This window comes from Elephantulus edwardii, unplaced genomic scaffold (assembly GCF_000299155.1).
Source record: "Elephantulus edwardii isolate Elephantulus edwardi_28Jun2011 unplaced genomic scaffold, EleEdw1.0 scaffold00233, whole genome shotgun sequence".
NCBI classification, from domain to species: domain Eukaryota; kingdom Metazoa; phylum Chordata; class Mammalia; order Macroscelidea; family Macroscelididae; genus Elephantulus; species Elephantulus edwardii.
The window spans coordinates 1341769-1365733 of NW_006399983.1; the positions used below are offsets into that span (position 1 = coordinate 1341769).

The following is a 23965-nucleotide window of genomic DNA, read 5'->3' on the forward strand; positions in this document are numbered from 1 at the left end:
GATGGCTACATGGTGGAGTGGACCTGGGGGAGGGTTTATAAAACAATGAAAGAATTTTTCTTTTATTTTTCCAAGAGTGTAGTGTTCTGGGGGGGAGGCTTGGAAGGGGAGAAAAGTGCAGCAATGAATGAATGGAAATCCAAAGCTTCTGTAAATTTTTACTGAAATTAATAATAAATTTAAATTTAAAAAAAATCCTTGCTTTTGCTTTTCAAAGAGAGGAGCGAACTGGGGGGAGGAGGGTAAAGAAAAGAGGGCAACAATGAATGAATGAAAATCCAAAATCTCTGTAAATGTTAATTAAAATTAATAAAATAAAATGAAAAAAAAATCCTTGCTTCCAAGAACAACCTGGTTTCACTCTCTCTAGGACCTGTTTGTTTTACCAGCAGTCCACAGTATATTGAATACTCTTCTCCAGCACCACAACTCAAAGGTACCAATCCTTCTTCTGTCATCCTTAGCCATCGTACAGCTCTCCGATGCACAGCAAGTAATTGTGAAGACCATGGCCTGCATCAGGAACACTTTAGCTTCAGGGGTGGAGGGTGTAAAATCACACCTGATTGAGAATCACATACTTGGATATAAATGTTGTTGTTAGGTGCCATGGAGTTGATTCTGACTCAGTGACCCTAGTGTAACAGAGCAGAACTGCTCTATAGGGTTTTCAATACTCTTTCCACCTCCCACTTCGCAGCTACACCCTTAACCACTGCACCACCAAGGGTTCCCTGGATGCGGACAGAGGCACTGCAATTGCCCTGGTTTTGGTACGTGTTCATCAGCTTTCCTCACATGCAGCTTCCTCCCCCAAGACAGGCTGCATTCAGACTGCTCTGTGCTGTCCACCCAACGTTACGTGGTGGACATGCTCCCAAATCATGACATTTGCTCGGGAAGAGTGCTTTTTGCTAGCTGCATAATATCCTTGGAGGATGGTGTTTGGGAACACAACCCTGTGGTAGGATGGGGCCAGTGATGCAGCCTGGAAATGAGAACTTGGTGAGCAGGCTCACACATAAAACAGAACCCTAAAATACATCCCAAGGTATTAGGAGAGAAACTGGGCCAAAGGCACTCTCCGATCTGCTTCTGAGAAGGTTACACCTTCTTTTCTCTTTGAATGATAACAACTTCATAGTCTTTCTGGAAGGGGCAAAACACCAATTTCTATTAGGGAAAGAAGAATGCTTTGGGCAAATATGATTTCTGAGATTTCTAATATCCTTCCTGTTGGTGACAGGGCTGCGACTAGCTTTTTCTGCTTTTAAACCACCATGTTTAGGATAATGTCTTTGGAAAGCAGGCCAGAGTCAGTAAGGGTAACTCCAAGCAGGCTGGGAGAGGGTAAGCTGAAAAGGCCATTTGGGGTTTGGCAGGACACAAGAGATTCTGGGTGGGAGCCAGAAGCTGGCAGAAAGGGCTCACACACAGGCCGCGTATCTAATGGCTCAGCCCAGACCCACCTGGTCCCCTGACCCCTGTGAACTTGTGACAAGAAAGAGCCCCAGATCTCCAAATCAGAACTCACATTTGTTATAGCCTGAGATTTGTAAAGCCACTGACTTTCTTATTTTATATTGGTTTGCATACAAAATTCATGTACACCGTTTCATTTATATATATTGTGTTTCGCACATTCCTTCATTCGCATTGTGTTCCATACACCATTTCCAATCATTGTGTTTTATGAAATGAATCACCACTGCTCACCATACCCCACTATCATCTCATCTTTTCAGGTTCCCACTGCATTTTTCCAATTCCTTCACCCTCTCCTTCTGCTCACCAAAGTCTGCGACCTTGTGATTCCCTCCCCTTCCTGTCCTCAGCCCCCCATCCTCCCTCTCCTTCCCTCTTTGGACTTTTGTACACATCCTACTAGTTATCCTTCTATTTTTACAATAATGGTCTTATGCAGTATTTGTATGTTGGAGAGGATGTGGAGAGATTGGAACTCTCATATGCTGTTAGTGGGACTGTAAAGTGGTACAACCATTCTGGAAGACAGTTTGGCTTTTCCTCAAAAAGCTGAACACAGAAATTCCATATGACCCACGGCTAAGAATATATCCTGAGGAAAACAGAACTGAAACATAAATGGAGATTTGTACACCAATGCTCATGGCAACGTTAGTCCCAATACCAAGAAAATGGAAAGTGCCCAAATATCCATCAACGAATGAACTGAGAAACTGCTGTACATTCACACGATGGAATACTATGCAGTATTCAGGAGCAATGATTCAGAAAAATACTACATAACACGGGAGAGGCTGGAGGGCATTCTACTGAGGGAATTAAGTCCACTAACTTTTACGCAGCCTTGCTTGACATGAAGTACAAATTCTTTTCAGGGTCCGAACTGAACTGGAGTTCAATGCCTAGTCTCCTAAAAGAATGACTCAATTACAGTCTCCCAAAAATAACACTCCTGCCTGCAGTGAGGCAAAGTCTCACAGTTTAGCCCAGTGCAGTGACAACTCAGTAGTAGAATGTTTCTCCCAAAGGCAGCTGGTGGTACCCACAAGACGAGCAGCTGCTGCTAACGATGGCATCACCACCAGCATCATCATTTCTGGAGATCAACACCTTAGTTCTTTGGGTGGTGTAGACTTTGCAAGCATCCTCAAGAATGATCTTCTTGATAATCTGTGTTTACATTACAGATGCCAAGTCCTCAGTTTCTAATGCTTAATGCATCTGGCAAAGCCACACAACTTGGCATCAGGCTCCACTCTGACCACTGAGCAGTCCTGGGAACCTGCTTAAGTCAGTGAACCGTCTGGCCTTTGATTACCTCACCCACTGACCTCATGTAGTTGCATAAGCAGCAGCTGAAATGATGAATTCAAAAGCTTGAGAATCCTGAAACCTGTTCCCCTATCTTTCCATCCTATGCTTTTCTAAACTGGCTTATCAGATGTGATAACATTCTGCTTCACTCCACTCTGGGTAAAGTTTGGGGCCAGGAGGAGCTCAGAGAAAAGAGAAATGGCTTTGCTCCATCAGCGCTCAAAGGAGTGGGTAATTGAGACTAATTAGCTGGTATCTGGAGGCAGGATGGAACCTTCCTAGCTCAACAACAATTACAATCCCATCTTCATCTCTCACCACACCCCAACCATCCTCAATGTCTAGAAAAGCAACAAACCACAATCACTCCACCCTTGCCCTATTAGGGTTCCTTGTGTCTGAGTTCAGATACATCAAGAACCTTCTACTGGGCAGCAATCACCTGACCTTGCATGAGTGCCCCCCCCTTAATGAAATCCTAGGGCTGCACACACACACCTCCATCCTTGGATGGGCCCCCTTACCTGGGAATCACCAGCAGATTTTCGGACACTCATGTGGGCAGTCTCTGAGGGGTGCGCTGGGGTCCCTGACGCGTGGTATCCATTCACTGTGGGGATAGAAACACTGCTCAGATGCTTGTCACAGACAGATACCTCTGACCATTACTGCCCATTCAACTTCTTTTCTCATGTCTCCCTGGTTCTAAGAGGCCTGGCTTGGCTGAAGCTGTTGTTCAGCATCGAATGATTTGCAGATCAGGAAATGAGTTGAATGTATCTTTCTAATCCCCAGCACCAATCACAACAGTCTGGGTTTTTTCCCCCTTGTTGTATGGCATCAGTTGGATCCTACTGGTACAGGAGGAGACTGCCCCTCCTTCTCCAGCAGAGCATGTGGTGGATTCAAACTGTGCACCTTTGGAATTCCAATTACTACAGTCTAGAGTAAATGACTTTATTTCTTGTACCAGCGAGCAAAGAGAACGTGCTTAACAGGAGGTGGAGTAGATAGCCAAGCTGCCACGTCCCCAAACTCGCCCGGTGCAGTCACTGGTACTGACCAAGCTCCGAGCTCCCTTTATATTGTCCACTGGACCTTCAGACACCTCCTTACAATCTCTCCAGCTTTCTCTATGTGACATGGACACCCACACAGCAGTGTGATGTGAGTATAATGCAGAGAACTGGACAGGTAGACGAGACAGGATCATGGCAACCCATCTCTGAGTTATAGTTTGCCTAGTTTTATTTCTGGTTTTTTGTTTTTAATACAAGGCTCTAAAATTCTGCCTGCCTTTATGTCTCCCAGGGGCCATGTCACCATTCCTCCATCAGTTTGTCACACTACACGCCATCAGCCACTTCACCCCACGCCAGCTGTGACAATCGGAGCTATTTCCAGACCTGGTCAAATATTCTAGGTGGGGTGGGTATGAGGTAAGGGCCAAACCACTCTTGAGTGAGAGTCATGGTCCTGGAAGAAGGTGATGTTGTGGCTTGAGTAAGGCTGCAATGCTGGAAGCCACGTCCCTGACAGTTCAAAGATCAGCAGGTTCACCCAGAGTGGAGAGGTCTCATCAGAGCTTCCACATCAAGACGGACTAGGAGGAAAAAGGCTCGATGCTCTACTCCCGAAGACTGGCCAAGAGAAGCCCCTGGCTGGAGGACTCTTAGAATCCACAGTGGCCACAACGGTACCTGGGATGGACCAGAGAACGTTTCATTCTGTCGTACAAAGGGTCACAAGGAGTCAAAGTCTACTTGAAAGCAACTAATAACACTGGCAAAATCAGAAGAATCACCCATGCTCCTATGTGTGCTGACAATCTGCCTCTCTAAGGGAGGGCAAAGAGTCATTATTGGAGGCATTCATGTGCTATTAACACTCCTACCACATCCTCCATCAAGCTCCCCATACCACTGCCTGCTCCTGACATCACAAATGCATATTGGGCACCACACAATCGGATAGAGTGACCAGAGCTTTGTTGTTACTTGGCTGTTGATGAGTCAGCCCTTGACTCATAGTGAGGCCATGCTCGACAGAATGAAACACTGCTGAGTTCCGGTGGCATCCCATGACTGGTTCTACAGCAGGACCTCAATCAAAAGGGGGGAACTGCAGAACAGAATGTAGTTTTCTCAGTATCTAGACTTTGTGCAGCCAAAGAAACTGGATAAACCCCTAAAAATACTGGCCTGAGAGAATGTTTAAGCTTTAAACCGGAAATAGTCCCTGGAATCTCAAAATCAAACAACAGTTTGGCTTAGCAATTAAAGAATGTCCGCCTCAAGCATTACGTTGATCTAGTTTTAGGAGATCAAACTGATAATAGCAACTCAAAGATGAGACAGAAACCCTCATGAGCACTGAGTTCACATTAATAAGGGATAACTTAGAACAGGAGGTTAAGGATGTTTGTACCCACATATCAAGACAGAAAACTGGGGACTGAATCCAGCTAGTGACTTCAGAGAGCAACATGAGGACATATGAGCCGCTCTGTGACTGCAGGTCTGGCCCACACCCCATAGCGCTCAGCAAGCTGATACCCACACCCCAGCACCAGTGAGTCCTCTAATTTAAGAAGGACGTCAGGATTCCTACAGCAGGGGAAACACCTGGGCGCCTCGGAGAATCTTCTCATATCTGTACAAACCATGCCGTCAGGCAGAAGATAAATATAGCCCACAGGGAAGGCACATCACCTGAGCAATTTTATTTACCAAGTAGCTGAGTGGTGAAAACGGACAAAACGCAAATGCTGGCAGATCCAGAGGCATCTGGAGGAAACCTTAGTGCACCGATGACAATCTGTGCCTACTACACAGATCAGACACAGGATCTGAACGAGCAAGCGTAAGCCATAAAGGCAGGTGGGCAGACGCAGCACACCCCACCAAGGTAGCACCTTTTGCCAAGAGTCATGGAATATTAAAAAAAAAAAAAATTCTGGCCATATTAATGTTACAAGTAAAACTGACCACATCTTTTGACCAGAAAGTAATAAAACTAGGCATTAATAACAAAAGCACAAATAAGGAAGACCCTCAAATTCCCAAGTGTCAAAGACCTGGAAATTCAAGAAAAATGTCCTCTTAAATAATCTCTGGTCCAAGTGGAATTTAAAACTATAATTATACAATATTTGGAAAATAATTAGGAAGAGTATATCAAATTAAATAGGTTAGGGCCTGTATTAAATCCACAGTCTTAATAATTTCATTATCAAATCTGAAAGAACGAAAATAAACAGAGTAAACCTTCAACTAAAGAATGCAGGTGGAAAAAATTTTAAAGGCCCATAAAAGAAAACAGAGTAACAGCAGCAGCAGGCTGGACCTGGTTCGGGTGTGTGTGTGTGTGTGTGTCCTGGCTCTGGGGTGTGTGTGTGTCCTGGTTCTGGGGTGTGTGTGTGTGTGTGTGTTCGTAGCAACCACAACAAATAAAAAGGCAGACAAACCAATCTAATCTGATAGCGTGAGAGACAACACAAATGCTCTAAATTAGAAACCAGAAAGAACAATAAATATATGGAAGGTGGGTTTTGGGGTGTTTTTGTTTTGGTTATAGATTTTTAAATGTGAGAATATATGATTGTTCTTCAGTTGCTATAGGCTCCTGCACACAAAAAGTGCCATGGTACTCAAATGATCAAAGTTGTCTCAAGGGTACACACAAAGAGGAAGCATTTGTGTCCACTCCGACTCCTGGTGACCCTATATATGTATAGGTCCATGGGGTTTTCAACAGCTGGGTTTTTAGAAGCAGGTCACCAAGCGTGTCTTCTGATGTTCATCTGGATGGACTTGAACCTTCAATCTTTTGGTTAGTAGTCAGGCAGGTTAACCATCTGCAACATTCAGGGTGCAAACAATATTTCTCCTCCAATGGAACGGGATCCAGATGAATTTATGGGCGAATGTGTTCAAACTCTCAAAAAAGATATCTAGACATTAGCTCTATCAGAGCACAGGGGCCCGTGTCAAGTCTCTATTTTATGTCAATAGTGCTGTTAGGTGCTGGTTTCAACTCAGTTAACAGAAGCATAACATTAGCCTGACACTAAAATCTAACCAAGACAACATACAATTGACCCACCGTTCCATGACTATGAAAACGGACCATGTAAGTTCTCACCTGTACAGACCTTAGCCTGCAGTCAGCCTCATCTTGGATGCTGCTGGCTCCCCGCAAGCCAAGGTCCTGTCTCCATCCATGGAGGCCCTGGAGGTGCAAAGCTAGTATGCCCAGCTGCTCTCTGAAGGCCAAAGGATCAGGCCCACCCAGAAGCAGATCTGAAGAAAGCATTGGGGCTCACTATCCCCAAAGAGGAGCAGTGGAAAGCCCGTGGCTTCACTCTGACAGGTGAGGCCACCAGAAGTTGGCGTCGACCTGACATTTGCTGGTTTGGGGGAGCACAGGCTGCCCTTCTGACCCCCACACTTACTCTCATCTGTATCGTCCTTTCCCCGCTTCGCCCAACTCAGAGTCCGCCCTGCTCACAGCGGCCAGGAACAGCTAACACAGGGGCATTTTGTCCCTAATCCAATCCCATGCTCTCGCTTCAGTTCTGGTCTGTCAGCGGTTAGCTAATTACTGCTCATGTCAAAACAATTACCGAGAAAGAAGAAAATCATTTTCCACTCAAGCATCTCTCGCCACAGAAACTTCCTCTGACACCTACTCCATCTTTCCACCCCTCTCTCTAGCACGTCCGGGCATTTGTGGCAGATTCCTGGCCCCTTGGACCTCTCTGTGCCCACCTGTGGGCACTGGGACACCAGGCCTATGGGCATCCAGTGACCAAAGGCCCACTGCAAAATAAATGCAGACACTGGGAGAGGCAGGGAAGACTCTCTTGGAGGCTCCATGGTTTGGGCTTGGTGATACAGGATTGGACTTCTGGGCTCTAGAACTGTAACTGAATAAATATTGGTTATTTTAAGCCAAACCAACAATTAAAACCCAATTAAAGTGAGAAGTTGGTGTGGCTGAGACCTCCAGACTCTTGGGGTAAAACAAAATTGGTATGGGAACCCTCATAACTATAAACACATAATTTACTTTGAGGATGTAATAAGAATAATTATAAAAGGCCAGAGTTAGCTGTTTTTAAGACAAACAACAACACAACAAAACAAACAAAACTCAAAACATATTGCTGTCCAGTCAGACCTGACTCACTGCTGACCCTCCAGTGGGTTTCTGAGGCTGTGAATCACTCAGCAGATTGCCCGTGTCTCTCCCAGGGCTTCAAAGTGCCAGGCAGACCCTCCGGCCTTTGTGTCAGCAGTGCAATGCCCCATGGACTAGGCTACTAGAGTTCCACTGAAGACAAGAAAATAGAACAAAAAACTCTAGTCACTGGCCTAGTGATAAGAAGCTGAGCTGCAACCCCAAAAGCGTGCGGTTCAACACGATGGCACACAACAACAACAACAACAACAACAACAACAACAACAACAACATACATACATTCAGTTCCACCTATCACAAGATCTCTGGTGACACAGTGTGCTTTAAGTTGGACTATTAACAACAACATTAACCAAAAGGTCACTGGTTCAAATCCATCAGCTGTCCCATGAGAGAAGGCTGTGTAGTCTCTTCCTAGAAAAACTTACAGCTGTGGAAGCCTAAGAGTTGAAAACAAATTTAAAAGTAGTAAACTTGATTTTGGTTTTGGTTTATATACAGTTAAACAGATATCCCATATAGAGAGGACTTAGGAATATAATGGGCAGATACTTGGGCAGAAAGGAAAAAACCGAGATGAAAGTGAGTAAAAAAAAAAGAGAGAGAGAGAGAGACAATTCCCTTTAAGCATCTTCTTGAAAAACAACAGTAACAAAACCCCTCCAATTTCCATGGAGTCTGGTCTAAAACATTGTGATACCACCTTCTGGAGTGAAGTCTAACTCCCTGGGATGTTAATGTCTGTACTTTCCGAAGTACATCTCCACCCTTTCTTCCACGGTGTCACTGAGCAGGTTCAAGCCTTTTGGTTAACAGCCAAGGTCTAAACAGTTTGCACCACCAGGTACTCTACAGACCATCAGTGTTGTTAGGTTATGTTGAGTTGAGTGCAGTTCATAACAGCCCTATGAACAACAGACCTGAACCCTGTCCTATCATGTACCATCCTCACAATCTCTGACACACTCAGCTCATTGCTGCAATCGCTGGGTCAATCTACTTGGTTAAGGATTTGCCTCTCCTTCGCCAATCCTCCACCCTTCCAAGCATGATGTCATCTCCAAGGAATAGCCTCCCCTAGCAATATGCCCAAAGTAGTAAGACTACCACCAGACCTCTCTAATCTCCCTTCTCATTGGAATAGATACAACAGCTTCCTGCCTTCAAGATTAAAAAGCCTAAGAGGCCCATGACCCACATCGTGCAGGCCTTTCATTCTTTTATCTTTCCCTTCCACATGCCTATCCATTCATATCCAACCACCAACTCTTTCACCTCAGATTAAAATTGATGGAATATCATGTCTGTCCAAGTGTTTTACACATAATATGAATTCTCTTGATATATTAAGTATTCAGAGGTGAGGTCTTAGGGTCCAAACAGCTTGGGGAAAGTATATCTGTTATTTAGATTTTAATTGGCTTACTGACAGTGGGACTTCTGCGAACAGAAGCATTTTAAAACACTGTGGAACAGTGTGGATGTCAAACAAAGCAACGAAGTAGCTGTGAAGTGTTCTTAATGTCACAGGCACACAGGGCCTGCTTTGGCTGGAAAGCAGGACAACTGGGGGACACCCTTAGACGCACAGCTGTTGCTGGAGAGACAGCTGTTTTAAAGTCCAGCAAATCAAGGCCAAGCCTGGGGCCAGTTTTGTGCTCAGGAATTCTGAGGGCACAACAGGTACCACTCCTACCTCTCTTATCGTCCACCACACCGGGTGAGGCCTGAAAGCTAGCTCTCAGCACCCTACCATGGTCTGCTCAGAGTAGCCATTTTTATAAAAGTAGTTGTTCTGGAAGTTTAGCTCTGGTCACCTGGCACTTACAAACTCCCCTGGCTATCTGAGACGTAAATTGTGCTCCCAAAGATGGTGTGTTAAGTCCATACACTGGAACCCAGATGCTTTTTCCATTTGGCTGGAAGTGGCTGGAACCTGTGTCTATTCTCCAGAGGCATTAAGTAAGACAGGCCTTCAGAAGGGCCTCTGGAACTTAGTGGACGAGAACACAGATTCTGAAAAAACACTTGAGTCTCCTTCCAACAAGGGATGTCATGGTTTTCCCTGAAGTCAATGGTGAGGCCAAGTTCAGGGCTGTGGAAGCTGCTAATTCTGCTGGTGGAGAAGAAGCCCTCATTGCTCCTATGAAAGTGCAATGATATAGGACTTCTTGATCTAGAGATGATGGTGAGGGTGAGGATGAAGGTGAAGTCCTCCATTCCAAAGTCTCCCTTCCCAGGGAGAATCACAGCCAGCTGACTGTAAAAACTTTGGTTGGCTCCTCAAGTTCAAAAGCAGGTCCGCCCTGGTCTGTAACGGAACCCACTCACACCTTTTTGATCTTAACTCCCTGAACTTTCTAGGTCGTTCCGGGCAAAGCCAGGCCCAAACCCAGATTTTGATCCACTCAGGACAATTTCAATTAGAAATCAATTTCTTCCACCCAACAAACACAAATGCAAGCTCAATACACATCCCAGGCCCAGAATGTAAGAAACCGTTCAACTCTCTAAATACTGGTTAATTATGATGGGTAAGCCACCTGCAGCCATTTAAATATAAGTTGACTAAATTTAAATAAAATCTAAGTGTAATGGTATCTAGGATTGGGTCTAGAAATAGAAAAAGGAATTTGCAGAAAACTAATGTTATCCAAATAAAATAAAGTTTTTGTTGTTGCACTGTCCCATTGAGTTGTTTGTGACTAATAGTGATCCTATGTACAACAACACTGAACCCTGCTCTTTCCTGAGCCAACCTTATTGTCTCTGACACTTTTACCCCCTTTACCCCATTCACTGAGTCAACCCATCTCATTGAGGGTCTTCCTGTTTTGCTCTGTCCCTCCATCCTCTTTAGCATGACGTCCCTCTCCAAGGACCGGTCCCTCCTTGCAACATGTCCAAAGTATGTCAGACAAAGCTTCAGAACTCTTGCCTCCGAGGAGCAGCCTGGCTTCATCCTGTTTGTTCTCCTAGCAGTCCATGGAATATTCAATACTTTTCTTCAGCACCACAGCTCAAAGGCATAAATTCTCCTTCTATCATCCCTTGTCACTGTGCAGCTTTCTGATACAGAGCAAGTAACTGTGAAAACCATGGCCTGGATCAGGTGCACCTTAGTCTCCAGACTGACATCCTTACTCTTCAGTACTCTGGAGATGTCCCTGACAACAGACTTTCCCAAGGCAATTCATCTTTTGATTTCCTAGCTGCTGGAACCAAGAGGGTTGATTGTGGAGCTAAGCAAACTAAAGCTGTTAAAAATCTCAATCTCTTCACCATCTATCATGATGCTGCCAATCAGCCCAGTGGTGAGAATCATTGTTTTCTTGATGGTGAGCTTCAATCCATATTTAAGTAATAGTAATGTAAAATGTTGCTTTCTTAGTCTTGACAATTACACTATGGTCACAGAAGATACAAACATTAAGGGCAAGTGGGTGAAAGGTAAAAAGAAGTTCTTGTGGTACAAAACATATCAGGGTGTTAATTGTTCTAGTCTTCCAGGTGCTCATCAGAGAAAAAATGGGCAGTAAAAAGGGGAAGTCTCAGAAACTGATGAAGGGTTATCTTAAGTCAGAATTGATTTGACAATGGTGGATGGCTGAAAAAAAGGGGCAATTTCTGGGTAGTATAAATGGCTAAGCCTTGGCTGCTAACCCAATTGTTGTAGTTCACCCAGATTTCTCTAGGAAGAAAGTCTAAGGGGTCAACTGTGGAAAAATCATGCATTCAGGACCCTGTGGAACACTGGGCTACCCTGACACAGGGTCATGAATCAGAGCTGACTTAATAGGCAACTGGTAGTTTTGGCTGTTTTGTTTTCAAATGAAATATATACAGTGATTGTACTATCTTTGCAGCTTTTCTAGGATTCTAAAATTATTCCAAAGTTTCTTTAAATAAGTTAGAAATTATGTTGAAAAGTTACTTCCTCAGATGCAGATGCACTAATCATATATCAAGGACTCAATGATTACTCGCAGGCAGTGGCCGCCATACTGGACAGTCCAGAGATGGAACTCGGTAAACATCACAGCAGGGTCTACTGGGCTGTAACACAGCTTCACACTCCTAGTCATTTTACCCTTTGACCCTTACATGAAGCCCCAAAACCTCATTTCTTAACGCATATTTCTCTCCTGCTTATTATTATTTTTCTCTCTCTAAATCACTTCTTCCACACTGCATGTTAAACTAGCCCAGAAAGAATTTTTAATATTTGCAGCAATTACTGAATAATATCGTAGGTTCTGGCTCTGTTTTAAACTTTGGTTCATATTTATGTGGTCCTTACCTAGACTGCTGGGCATTCAATACCTATAAAACAAAGAAATAATTCCACCTTTCGTCTATCATGTGATAGTAAAGGAAGGAATACATGAAAAGTCCCCAGTCCAGGGATGATCCTTCCTAAGTTATATTCAAAGAGGAGAATCCAGCCAGGGGGTGGTATGGGTTAAAGGACTCTGGGGAAAGATTCCAGATCTCCAGCGTTCAGCAAACCTGTGTTAAGAAACACCAATGAGTTCTGTCCATGGGAAGCCCTTCACACCCGTTCCAGAAGCTCACAAAACTCCAACATTAAAGGCAAGCTGAGCCCTGTGGTTTTCTTTATTGCTCTGGACTCTGTGAAAGGGAGGCTGACTTGACTGGGCTAATTTGTGGTTCCTGCTGACCTGTTTTACAATGTTCTTCGTGAATGCCTACGTGTGATGTTTGTGGTCAGTAATCAGGTTGAATATGACCCAGCAATTTTCTCCTAGATGTGTGCCCAAAAGAAGTGAAGGGCACACGGGTGCCTGTAGACCAGCGTTCACTGAAGCACTGCTCACGGCCGACACAAGGACATCTATGTGTCCACCAGCAGATGAATGAGTGGATGATCAGAGTGTGATACACACACACACACACACACACACACACACACACACACACACACACTACAATGTCAGTTAGAGAAAGGAACCTTGATAGACGCTGCCCCACGGATGCTGAGGAAAGTAAGTCACACAAGGACAAATACCCCTTTGAGTCCACTTAGATGCTATATATATAGCACAGGCACGTGTTTACAGATCAACATTTAATAGTGGTTAGCAGGGGCAGGAAAAGTGGGGCAAGCAGGACTGGGGGGGTGCTTTAGGGTCACTGAGCTTCTGTTTAAAACTACAAAGAACTCGGGTTATGGACAATGGTGAATGCTGAACAACATGATTTAACAAATGCTTGATGGCAAAGGTTTTTTGTTATATGTATATGAGTAAATAGATTTCAGGGAATCCTATGAGTCCTTCTGGTGAATCCATAGCCTCCAGCTGGTTGTGGGAACCTGTGAAATTTTAACTGGTATCAGAAATGAAAAGTGTTGGCCAAGGGTTAATTTATGGACTTGTCCGTGTGACCTTGTGTGGAAATAGGTTATTGAAGATGTTATCAATTAAACTGATGTGAGGTCACGCCAGAGTAGCATTCCCCAATTCAGAATGCGTGTTACATAAAGAGTCAGACAGACACAGAGGGAGGACTGTCATGCGACCTGGCAGCCTGGCACTACCAGAAGCTGGGAGAGACAAGAGAGAACATTCTAGAGTCTCTCAAGAGCATGACCCTGCTGACAGACACCCTGGATCCAGACTCGTGAGCTCCAGAATTGTGAGGCAGTCCATTTCTGTTCTATGAACTTCTCAGTCTCTGCTCTTTTTGTTATAGCAGATCTAGGAAACAATGAAGAGGTCCAGTGAGGGAGTCCATTTCTGTTCTAGGAGCTCACCAGTCTCTGCTCTTTTTTGTTACAGCAGGCCTGGGAAACAATGAAGGCGTCCAGTGCTTTGCTCTGTTATTTCCCTGTTGGCCTGAGATGTGAGGGTGGTCTTGTTCCAATGTCACCCTCTGGCACCCACAGCCTCGGCCTTACAAGGGAAGGTGAATATGCCCCAGTGGTGCCCCCCAGTGGTGAGTAGACAGTACCTGTTGGAGGCAGAGAACTCCGATGAGGACCAGGGCTTGCTGGGATCCCAGAGGAGCTGCCCGGACGCTCCCAGGTGGTCTCTAGTCAAAGGAGGAAAAAAAAAACAAAACAGCTATGAGAATGTCATCCAGTGAAACCTCTGGGTGTTACCACAGGACTGTCGTCACTGTGGATAGGTGCCGCTGAATTGTAATCGACTCAGCTGACCCGCTAGGGGGCTTTCTGAAGCTGTGAGTCACACAGTAGTAGATTGTCCATCTTTCTGTTATGGAGCTACTGATGGCTTTGAACCTTTGTGTGGGCAGTTCAGCTCCTTACCCATTCGGCCACCAGGGTGCCCCAGAGAAGAAGTGACCAGAACTGGAAGGTGGCGTGACATCGTCATCCCCAAACTGACTTTCCTTCCCACATCCATCACCCTGCTCTCCACGGGGGAGCCAGAGCATCGCATGCTGGCAGTCCTTTTCAATCCCACACAGACCAGAAAGAGATTCCAGTTAGGTTCACAGGAGATGCTGCAGTGCCCTTGTCCCCAGGCCCCCAAAAGACACACTGTCAGCTCAGTCACCTTCACTTTTTTGCTGAGAGCTACAGACATTTGCCACGAGACCCACCCGCCTACAGGGCAGCTGCAGCCCCTCTACCAAGTCTCCTATCTACTGAAACTCCAGAGTACAGTGTGGATCCCCGGCGGGGGGACAACTGTCAGGACACGTGTGTGCTTGGTAAAATGAAGGTGGTTTCCAAGTCCTACCTGGTCCGACAGGTCTACATCTTGTTGAACTATAACCAATGCCCAGCTACCCTGGCCAGAGAGAGACCCAGCCCACGCTACCGTTTTTAGTCTCATCTCTCAGACAATGCTTTACTCATTTCATTGCCTGGAGCAAAACTAGCTATAATTCTTTTTTTCCTTTTAGGTTAGAAGCAACACTTTCCAGATACACAATTTAATAATCTGGAAAAATTCTTCTCAGGGGAAAAAAAAAAATCTCTACACCTGCAATCCCACCCAGAGCCACTGGGGTGGCACAAACTGTTAAGCTCTTGATGACAAGTTAAAAGGCTGGCAGTTTGAACCCACCCAGAAGTGCCTCAGAAGACATGTCTGGTGGTCTGTTTATGAAAAACAGTGGCCTTGAAAAGTCCTCTGGTCTGCATGCGGAGGCCTCTATCATGACCAGAAATGGCCACGACAGCACCTAGTGACAATTACAACACAGCTCCACCAAAGCACTGGGGGGAAAAAAAAACCAGAGTCCAAGACAATTTTGATTTCGCAAATAAGCTATTCATTCTCCTCCTGCTGTCTTTTTCTTCTTCAATACGTGAGCCTCAGGAGCATGGAACAGAAAAAAAAGACCCCCAAACTCAAACTCATTGCCGGAGAGTTGGAATTGACTCAGAGCTAACTCTCCAGCAGAGTTTCTGAAGCTGCAAATCCCACAGGATGAGGCTGCCCATCCTTCTCTCAGAGCTGTCAAAGGATTTGAGCTGCCAGGGAGGCGGGGCCTTTTGGTCATCCAAGCCCCTCCTTACAGAGCAGGCCACCAACTCTCTGAACAGAGGGTTCCAGGAAGCTAGCAGCGATGCCAGAGAGCTGTGAGTAGGGCCCAGACTGCTGCGCTGAGTCTCAGTCATGTCCTCACAGGGAAGTGCAAGTACAGAGGCCCATGCCACCCCACTGGCATCCTCCCCCACCCCCGCCCCCTGGAGCTCAGAACCTGGGAGTTAATCTGGGAGTCTGCAGTTAAAGGGACAAGCTGGCCTGCTCTTGTGATGGGTTCTGATGGCAGTTCCCTTTGCTGTCACTTGCAGTCCACTGTCACTCAGGTGTCTTTCCTGACACTGCAGCCTTTTCCTCCCACAAGCATCATCTCTCACTCCAACCTCCACCTGGACTCCATCAAGGACGATGCCTCAGCCTCAGCAGTTCCAGCCCCACCTTTCTTATAGTTTTGGCCAAGTCTGACTAATCTAAAAATACGTCCATGAGCCCAGGCAGGAGAGGGGCCAGCCCAGCACAGGGAGACATCTGGAGAGTGCCGGGTTCTGGCAGGGTTACTTCACTAGCTGACCATACCACACACGGGGAGGAAACGATTTCCAAGTCTTTTCCAATAGAAGACTCTAATCTATTTATAGCACCTCAGGCTCAAGCTCCTGGACCTGGACAAGCAGGAACAAATAGGAACCTTGAGCCTAGGAGACCCTGGAGTGAAGCCCTTATTCCATCCCTGTGGTTCGAGGTCATCCCAGGTGACCACTCAGTGACCACTGACAGAACTACGGCCATCCAGGCAGGAAGGCACTGCCTGGGAGGCACTGAGGTCAGTGTGGAAGGAGTGAGGAATGTCCCCCAGGGAGCCACCTTCCCCCAACCCAATTCACCCGAAACACTTTCTTTCTTAATGGCAACACTCACTCAATTTGGACCTCTTCTGCTGAAACCAGGGAAGCCAAGCACGCATAAATGAACTGACCATGGATGAACTGGCCCTAGGGAGGTGGCGGCTTAGCCATGAATGCTATAGGCCAGAAAGTCTCATTGCCCCAATTCTGAGCCGCGGTGGCCATTCTAGGTAGAAGAAAACCCTTTAAAGACAGAGCGTTTTAGAAAGTTTGAAATACTACGTGCATCTGAGTTTGAGGGTACTGATGCCACTTCTTTAAAAGGAAAGGTAAATAAGTTTTTAAAAACCAACAAACACAACAACTTCTAAGCCAGAGAGAATTTATGGCTTCTAAACATCAATTTCCATGGCAGCAAGAAAGCAGAGAGCCCTTGAACCTTGGCTACTGGTGACAGTGTCTGTCCTGAGCCAAAAAAGAAGGTTGTTCATAAGGTATTCGAGGGCTGACTAATTCAGAAGTGGATGGTCAATCCTGCCTCTTAGTCTGTCTGGATCCTGCTTTTCATCCTAGCCTGGACGCCCTGCTGAAACTAGGCCACCATGGTTAACCCTGCTGGTATTTGAAATACTGGTAACAGCTTACACCTTTGGTATTTGCATAGCTTCCACATACTTTGGGCATGTTGTCAGGAAGGGTCAGTTCTTGGAAAAAAGATATCCTTCTGGCAAAGGTAGAGTGTCACTGAAGGACAACAGTGGCCTTGAGCAAGGCAGAATTCTTGATGATGGTGCAGGATAGGACCCGGTTCAGAACTGTGATTCATAGGGTGGCTGTGAACTGTAGTTGACTCAGATCAGCAAACAACAATGGCAATCACAAGCCGAGGGCCCAGGAACAGATCTGTGAAATCTCTGGTTTCATTTTCTTGGCTGTGTGGTAACTCTCTGCTGCCCCCAGTGGCTACCGGGTATAACATCTATTTTCAATCACCTACACATAGGAAAAATTGGATTATAAAAGACTGAACAATAGATGTCCTGGTACTACAGTGTTAAAAAAGACTACTGAATGTATTGTGCATGTCAATTTAATACGATTCCTCAACGTGAGAGGATGCCCACTGTCACTAAAAAATGAACCAACACAAACTAAGACAATGACAAATTTTTCACCAGAGTTGTAAGATCCTCTGAGACTGAAAGTGTATGGAACGTAGTGAAGAGGTGCTTTTCAGGACAATGGCGAAAGATGAAATCAGGCAAATAATTCTACCAGGAGAATGGCCAAATTATTTGGAAAACTATTATGACCAATTCATTTCTCATACATGAGAAATGTTTTAATTTCTTAAAAAGTTTCATCTGGATTAAGTTTTCAAAGGCAACTCAATTCACTTTTAATTAAATTCCATCTGGATTAGACATTTTTAAGAGGAATAAGCACAAACAATCAGAAAACTAACCATGAAACTGAGAGGAAATTTTTTTTTTTTTATGATAAAAGGGACCATGGATGCAGAGTGGTTAAAGCATTAGGCTGCTAACCAAAACTTGAGCAATTTGAACCCACTAGATGCTCCTCTGGTGGCTTAATGGTAAGGAATTGTGCTGTCAACTCGAAGGTACACTGTTCAAAACTAGCACCTGCTCTGGGGCACAAAGATGGGCCCTCCCCTCCCGTGGGATTTCCAGCCTCTGAAAACCCTCTAGAGGGTCAGCTCTGGGTTGTTTCTGACTCAGTGGTACACACAAAAACAACAACAACAAAGCTTCTTCTCAGGAAAAAGATGTCACAGTTTGTTGTAAATAAACATTTACAGCCTTTGAAACCCTTCAGGGCAGTTCTGCTCAGTCACAGAGGGTTGCTATGATCTAGAATCAACTCAACAGCAAGCAGGCTGGGGTGTTTATAGTAAAAGTCCTTTTCTATGTGACATCAAAGGTAGAACTCATAAAAGAAAAAGACTGGCTAATTTGTCTATAAAAATCGACCTTAAAAATCACATACTCACATTTATAACATCATAAAAAATGAAAACCATTTGCTGCATAGGAAAATGTCCCTTCTCTATGAACTGCCCGAACCCCAGCACTCCTCCCACGCAGACTCACATACAAGTGACATGACCACTTGGCCACTGCTCCATGGACCAGCTGAGTGTTCAGCAGAGCAGGATGTGGGGAGGCTGTTCCCTGCCACAAGCAGCCACGCTCTGGCCTGTGTCCACAGGAGAAAGGGCAGATCTGCAGGGAGAGGATGGAGCACACCCAGCAGAGCGAGTGGATGAGAGGTACCGTGAGGTGCTGGACACAAGGCAGGTGAGTCCGGCACCTGATTTTGAAGTCCTTAAGTCTGAGACTTGGTAAGATACCTTGTATCCGTCTAATAAATACCCCTTTTCATAAGCTAGTTTGAAAAGGTTTCTACTAACATAGAAAGACAAGTCTTCAGTGATATTATCTCAGTCACAAAAAAAGACAAATATTGCATAATGCCACTTTTATAGAGCAGAACTGATATGCGGGTTAGGGGAAAACTAACAAAAGAGGGAATAAAAATTGTACATGGCATTGATACAGATGTGGGAGAGAACTGTATAAAAGGAATATATGATTAGGTATTATTGGCATGACAAGAGTCCAGAATAAGAGTTGCATAGTCAAGTGGTCCGGCGGGGAAGGGGGGGGCTGTTGTTGGGTGGGGTGTAGAGACTGTATAACAATGAAAGAACTCTTTTTCCAAAGAAGAAAGTGAACTGGGGGTGGGGAAAGGGGGGACAGGGAGGAAAATGTGCAACAATGAATGAATCAATGGAAATCCAAATTCTTTGCAAACTTCCATTAAAATATAAATAAAAGACAAGTCCTTGTCAAGGAATGTCTACCAGACTACAGCGGGCACTGCTTACCATTAGAACCCTACTCGTAAGAGTCTTGTGTAGTCATGCTGAGTACTGAACGTCCCAGAACACCAAACAGGTATGTCCCAGAGAAAATGCAGCCAGAGTGCCCCTTGGAGGCAGGGATGGCAGGGCTCATCTCAAATGCTTTGGGCATGTTGTTAGGAAGGCTTATACCTTGGAAGGCGGAGGGTCAGCAAAAGAGAGGAAGAACCTTAAGAAGACAGACTGACACCGTGACTAAAGCAATGGGCTCAAGTGTGTCAGAGACAATGAGGATAGTGTAGGATAGAACAGGATTTAGACCTGGTGTTCATGGGGCGGCCATGAGCGGTACTCAACGGCACGTAAGAAGGTGGCCTGGTGGGTAAGGAGCTGCGCTGCCAACCTGCAGGCACATGGTTTGAATCCAACCACTGTTCCGAGGGAGAAAGATGGGCAATTTGCCGCACATTTAACTGCCTCTGAAAACCTGCTGGAGTCGGGTTTGATTCGATGGTACATGAACAACAACACAATCCAAGAAGAACTAGTTGTTCAGAGACCGCGTCTCACCTTCTATGTGGGAGGCGCAGCTTGATGGTGGCCGGCGAACCACCTCTGTGCAGTCACCACCCGTCTACCCACATGTTGCGATCAAGCTGAACGGGTTTTAGCAGAACTTCAGCAGACTAAGAACGACTGAAAAACAGGCCTGAAGCTCTACGGATCACACTGATTCCAACCACACCCACCATGGACCAGGCAGCATCCCGGGCCACTGTGGGCAGGGCTCTCATAAGCAGGAAGCCACCTGCCTGCTGTTAACAGCAAGTGCACGATACAAGCAGGACTCCCATCATCTCTGCGTGCAAACTCACTCCACTTGGCTGCCCAGAAGCTCTCTCCTCCCATGTGATGGTGTTTTCCACTGGCTCATCACCTCTTTGGTTGTTTTCTGAGATTCTTGAGACATTGTACGAGCAGCAAGCAGAGAAGATAGAAATTCTCAGCCCCACTAAGAAATGTTAGAATGCAAGAAGTACTGAAAACGAGCTTCTCAGACTTGAGAGCAAGCACACCCAGAAATCCCTGGGTGAGCTAAGACACAGACACGGACAGGAAATAGCTAAACAGGCAAATGCAGAGAGACCCACATTTATAGCTAAAATGCTCTCCAGGGCACTAGGAAGCAAGGATGCCTCTCAACATAGTCTCCCATTGGGCATGTTTGTTAGGAGAGACTGTCCCTGGAAATGGAAATCTTGCTTGGAAAAGCATGGGTCACCCTAAGCGAAGAGGACCCTCAGTGAGCAAGGTGACTAACTGGGCTTAACACAGACGGGGCTGGGCTGTGATTCATTCTGTTGGGTACAGGGTGCTAGGAGTTGGGGCCCAAGTGGCACACCTGACAACGTGCATGCGCAGGTAGGAAGGGATTAAGGAGAGTTACTGCTTCCAGAGAGCAGAGTGGAAATTCTATTTCCATTCAGTTAAAGGTGACGCAAAACAAATTTGGAAGTGGACAGTGGTAATGGTTGTATGACACGGCAAATAAACATAGTTAATGGACACAAATAAATGGTTGAAATGGCAAATGCTCTGTTTCATATATTTTATCTCTCTCTTACACACAGAGGGAGGGAGATGGAGGGGAGAGAGAGAGAGAAGAAGGGAGAAGAAAGGAAACACACAGAAAACAAAGCATTGATTGCTGGAGGCATCCTCAGCATTTCTGATTCATGACATCTGCTTGAGGCCAGGGACTTTCTATTTCTGACAAGTTTCCCAGGTGATGTGGAGGTGCTGGCCTACTTCTCCACCACTGTCCTGCAGCAGGCCAGGGAAGGGCAGTGCTGCCTCTGATCCACGTGCTCCCTGTCTCCAGGTGTTGGGAGCAGAGGCATTTGAAGTAAAGGACTTGCTTCACCCCAGGTATAGAGGCCCCAGCAACAGGCTGTTGCTATCTTTTCATTTGTGAGCTCTGGCCCAGCTCTGGTTGACTAGGACCAGAGAGAGAGAGAGAGTGCTTCAGGGGAGCTAACAAGAGGATGGAGAAGTGGGAAGGTGAGGATGGGATTTATTCCTGCATTTTAGAGGGCTGGATTCATGATCACCTTTACTGTGCAGGGCCTTTAAAACTGAGAGAGGAGAGAGACAAAGAGAACAATTAAAACAACCCACTGGTTTTGAAAGCACTATGCTCATGCCTTTTCCCCTAAGCTGGTGGCACTGGAGAAAACGGCAAAAAGTCTTTGAGGCCAGGCTGAGTGATCTGGGAAAAAGACGTGCACACTGGCACAGACGCTGAGAGGGAAGACCACATCGACCGAGGCCACAAAGGTTCAGGCCCTGTAGAACCGGCCCGAAGTTTTCTTCTCTATCTCTCCATTCTGCTAGCTGAGAACACTAACTCCACACCTGGTAATAAAAATCACTCTTCATATAGGAAAACCCGCTGGATGGGGGACACAGTGGCAATTGGCATGCCGTGTGCCATGCCGCCCTTCTGTTTCCAAGAGGCCATGTTGCTGGCTGTGTCCTCCTGGAATCCCTGACTGTATAGCCACTGCGCCCTCATTAATATCAACACGTCGTATTTACATACTGTCATGGGTTGAACTGGGTCAATCCTAAACTAAGGGTTGACCCACAGGTGGTACAATAATTAAACACTTAGGGGCTCATTAAAAGGTTGAGAACCTTTTAATGACACCTTTTAAACCTACCCAGTGACACTGTCAATCAGCTCCTGTTAAGTTTAATGCCTTAAAAAAAACCCCAAAACTGTATGGGGCAGTTCTACTCTGTCATACGGAGTGACTGTGAGTGGAAATCAACTTGACGGCACCCAACAGTAACAAATTTTATGTTGGAATTCTAGCCTCCGTACACTTGTGAAAGGTGCTCTCATGGCCTAGTAGGTAAGGAGTTGTGTTGCCTACCCAAAGGCAGGTAGTTCAAATCCACTAGCTGCTCCAAGGGAGAAAGACAGGGATTCACCCATGTGATTTAAAGCCCCTGAAAAACAGCTGGAGGATCAGCTATGAGTTGGTCCATTAACTCAACTGTGTGAGTAATACCTATAAATGCAATTCATTTTTAAATAGGGCTTTCTTTGTGATGTTAAGTAAGATCAAGTGTAAACAGAAACACACTGCCTTTGGGCTGACTCCAACTCAGAGGGGGTTTTCCAGGCTGTAAATCTTTATCAAGAGGAGACTGTCCTTTCTCTCTCGGAGTCACTGGTGGATTCGAACTGCCAACCTTACAGTTAGCAGTCCAACCTGCTCTGCAGTCTGCCACCAGGACTCCTCTACCAGCGTAGACAGGAATGTAGATTTAATCACTTGTGACTTCTAAAACAGAGGCCCGATGATGAGATGCATTCAAGGGGATGAAGATGACATGGGAGGGGTATCTACACGCCCAAGAATTCTGAGGGTTGTTGACAGACAGTCAGGGAAACAAGCAGAGAGACCCACAGGCTGAGCTGACGTGGTGGAGATCTTAATTCAGACTGGGAAGCTGTGAGGGCAGAAACTGCTGTTCTTTAAAACCACCTGCTGTGGTATTTCTGTTACAGCAACACCAGGAGACTAAGGCATATGCAGCAGCAGACAGCGAGTGAAGGCTTCATCTGAGGTGGAGAGGGGGATGCTGGGCTCTGGCTGGCTCTCTGCTCCTCCCCTGGCAGCACGGGCAGAGCGGCACCGTCAGGCTCTGTACATGCCATCTGCAGAGCTGCGCCCTTTCACACTCTGCTGTGTGCCCGGCATTCAAATCCCTGCTGGCTGGGGTGACTCAACTCTACTCTCCTTACATTAAGTGAGATCAGCAGTGTCCTGGGGGGGGGGGCGGGGGGACCACAAGTGGATTCTAGCAGGGGAGGGGAAACAGAACTGCTGAACCTGATCCCTTCTGAGTTATACAAAGAGCAGACCAGGCGCAGAGCTGCATGCACAGGGGGAGAAGATGACATGTTGGCATTGTCTATAAGCCATCATAACAAAAACAGGAGCCTGAACAAATTTGAGGAACAGAGAACGCTGGCGCGCTGTGGTGGGGAATGGAAAGCAAGAGAGATCATCATCACTTCTACTTTAGAGCAATTATTTTTATCTTCCTTGTAAGAAATGGGGAAAAAAAATCTCACCTCCTTCCAGCTGATTCTGACTCACAGCGACTGACCTGCTGTTAAGTTTCTAGGACTTTTTCCATCTTTAAAGGAAGAAGCTGCCCATCTTTCTCCTACAGAGCACCTGGTGGATCTGAACTCATGACCTTGGGGTTAGCAGCCTAAGAGGTTGCGCTGCCAAGCCAAAGGCAGGCTGTTCGAATACGCCAGCTGCTCTGCAGGAGAAAGATGGACAATCCACTCTCCAACGATTGAGAGCCCCGCAGGGTAAACGGTAAGTCAGTTCTGACTTCTCAGCACATAATAACAATAGCAGCATGCTGCCAGCGTTCATTTACTTATAAAAGGAAGAAATAGCAAAAAACAGCAAAGTGAAGAAAGGAAATACCTGTCACACACACACCCCTCCCCCCAGGTTCCATCACTCAAAAAGGAACAGAGTGAATCAGAATGTGTGCCTCCACTCAGACACAATGGTCCATGTTAGAGAGGCAGGCCCTGACTCTGAGAATGAGAGATAGGGGTGATGTGTGTGTGGCAGGGAGCTGGGTTCTCCTCTGTTGTGGCCACCGGTATCTCCCTCTGGAGGGGGCAGCTTTGGTACGAGCCCAACCCCCTC

The 23965-nt window shown here is 45.9% G+C and overlaps 1 protein-coding gene across 1 annotated transcript in view; it reads right to left on the bottom strand.

Annotated features, from left to right (window-relative positions):
- Positions 1 to 23965, bottom strand: part of GAS7 (growth arrest-specific 7) — a 315463-nt gene that overhangs the window by 50500 nt on the left and 240998 nt on the right. The window contains exons 3-4 of the mRNA XM_006898562.1: positions 13975 to 14055; positions 3324 to 3409 (exon numbers count right to left, since the gene is read on the bottom strand). Coding sequence (XP_006898624.1) covers positions 3324 to 3409; positions 13975 to 14055 — 167 coding nt within the window. The remainder of the gene's footprint in view (positions 1 to 3323; positions 3410 to 13974; positions 14056 to 23965) is intronic.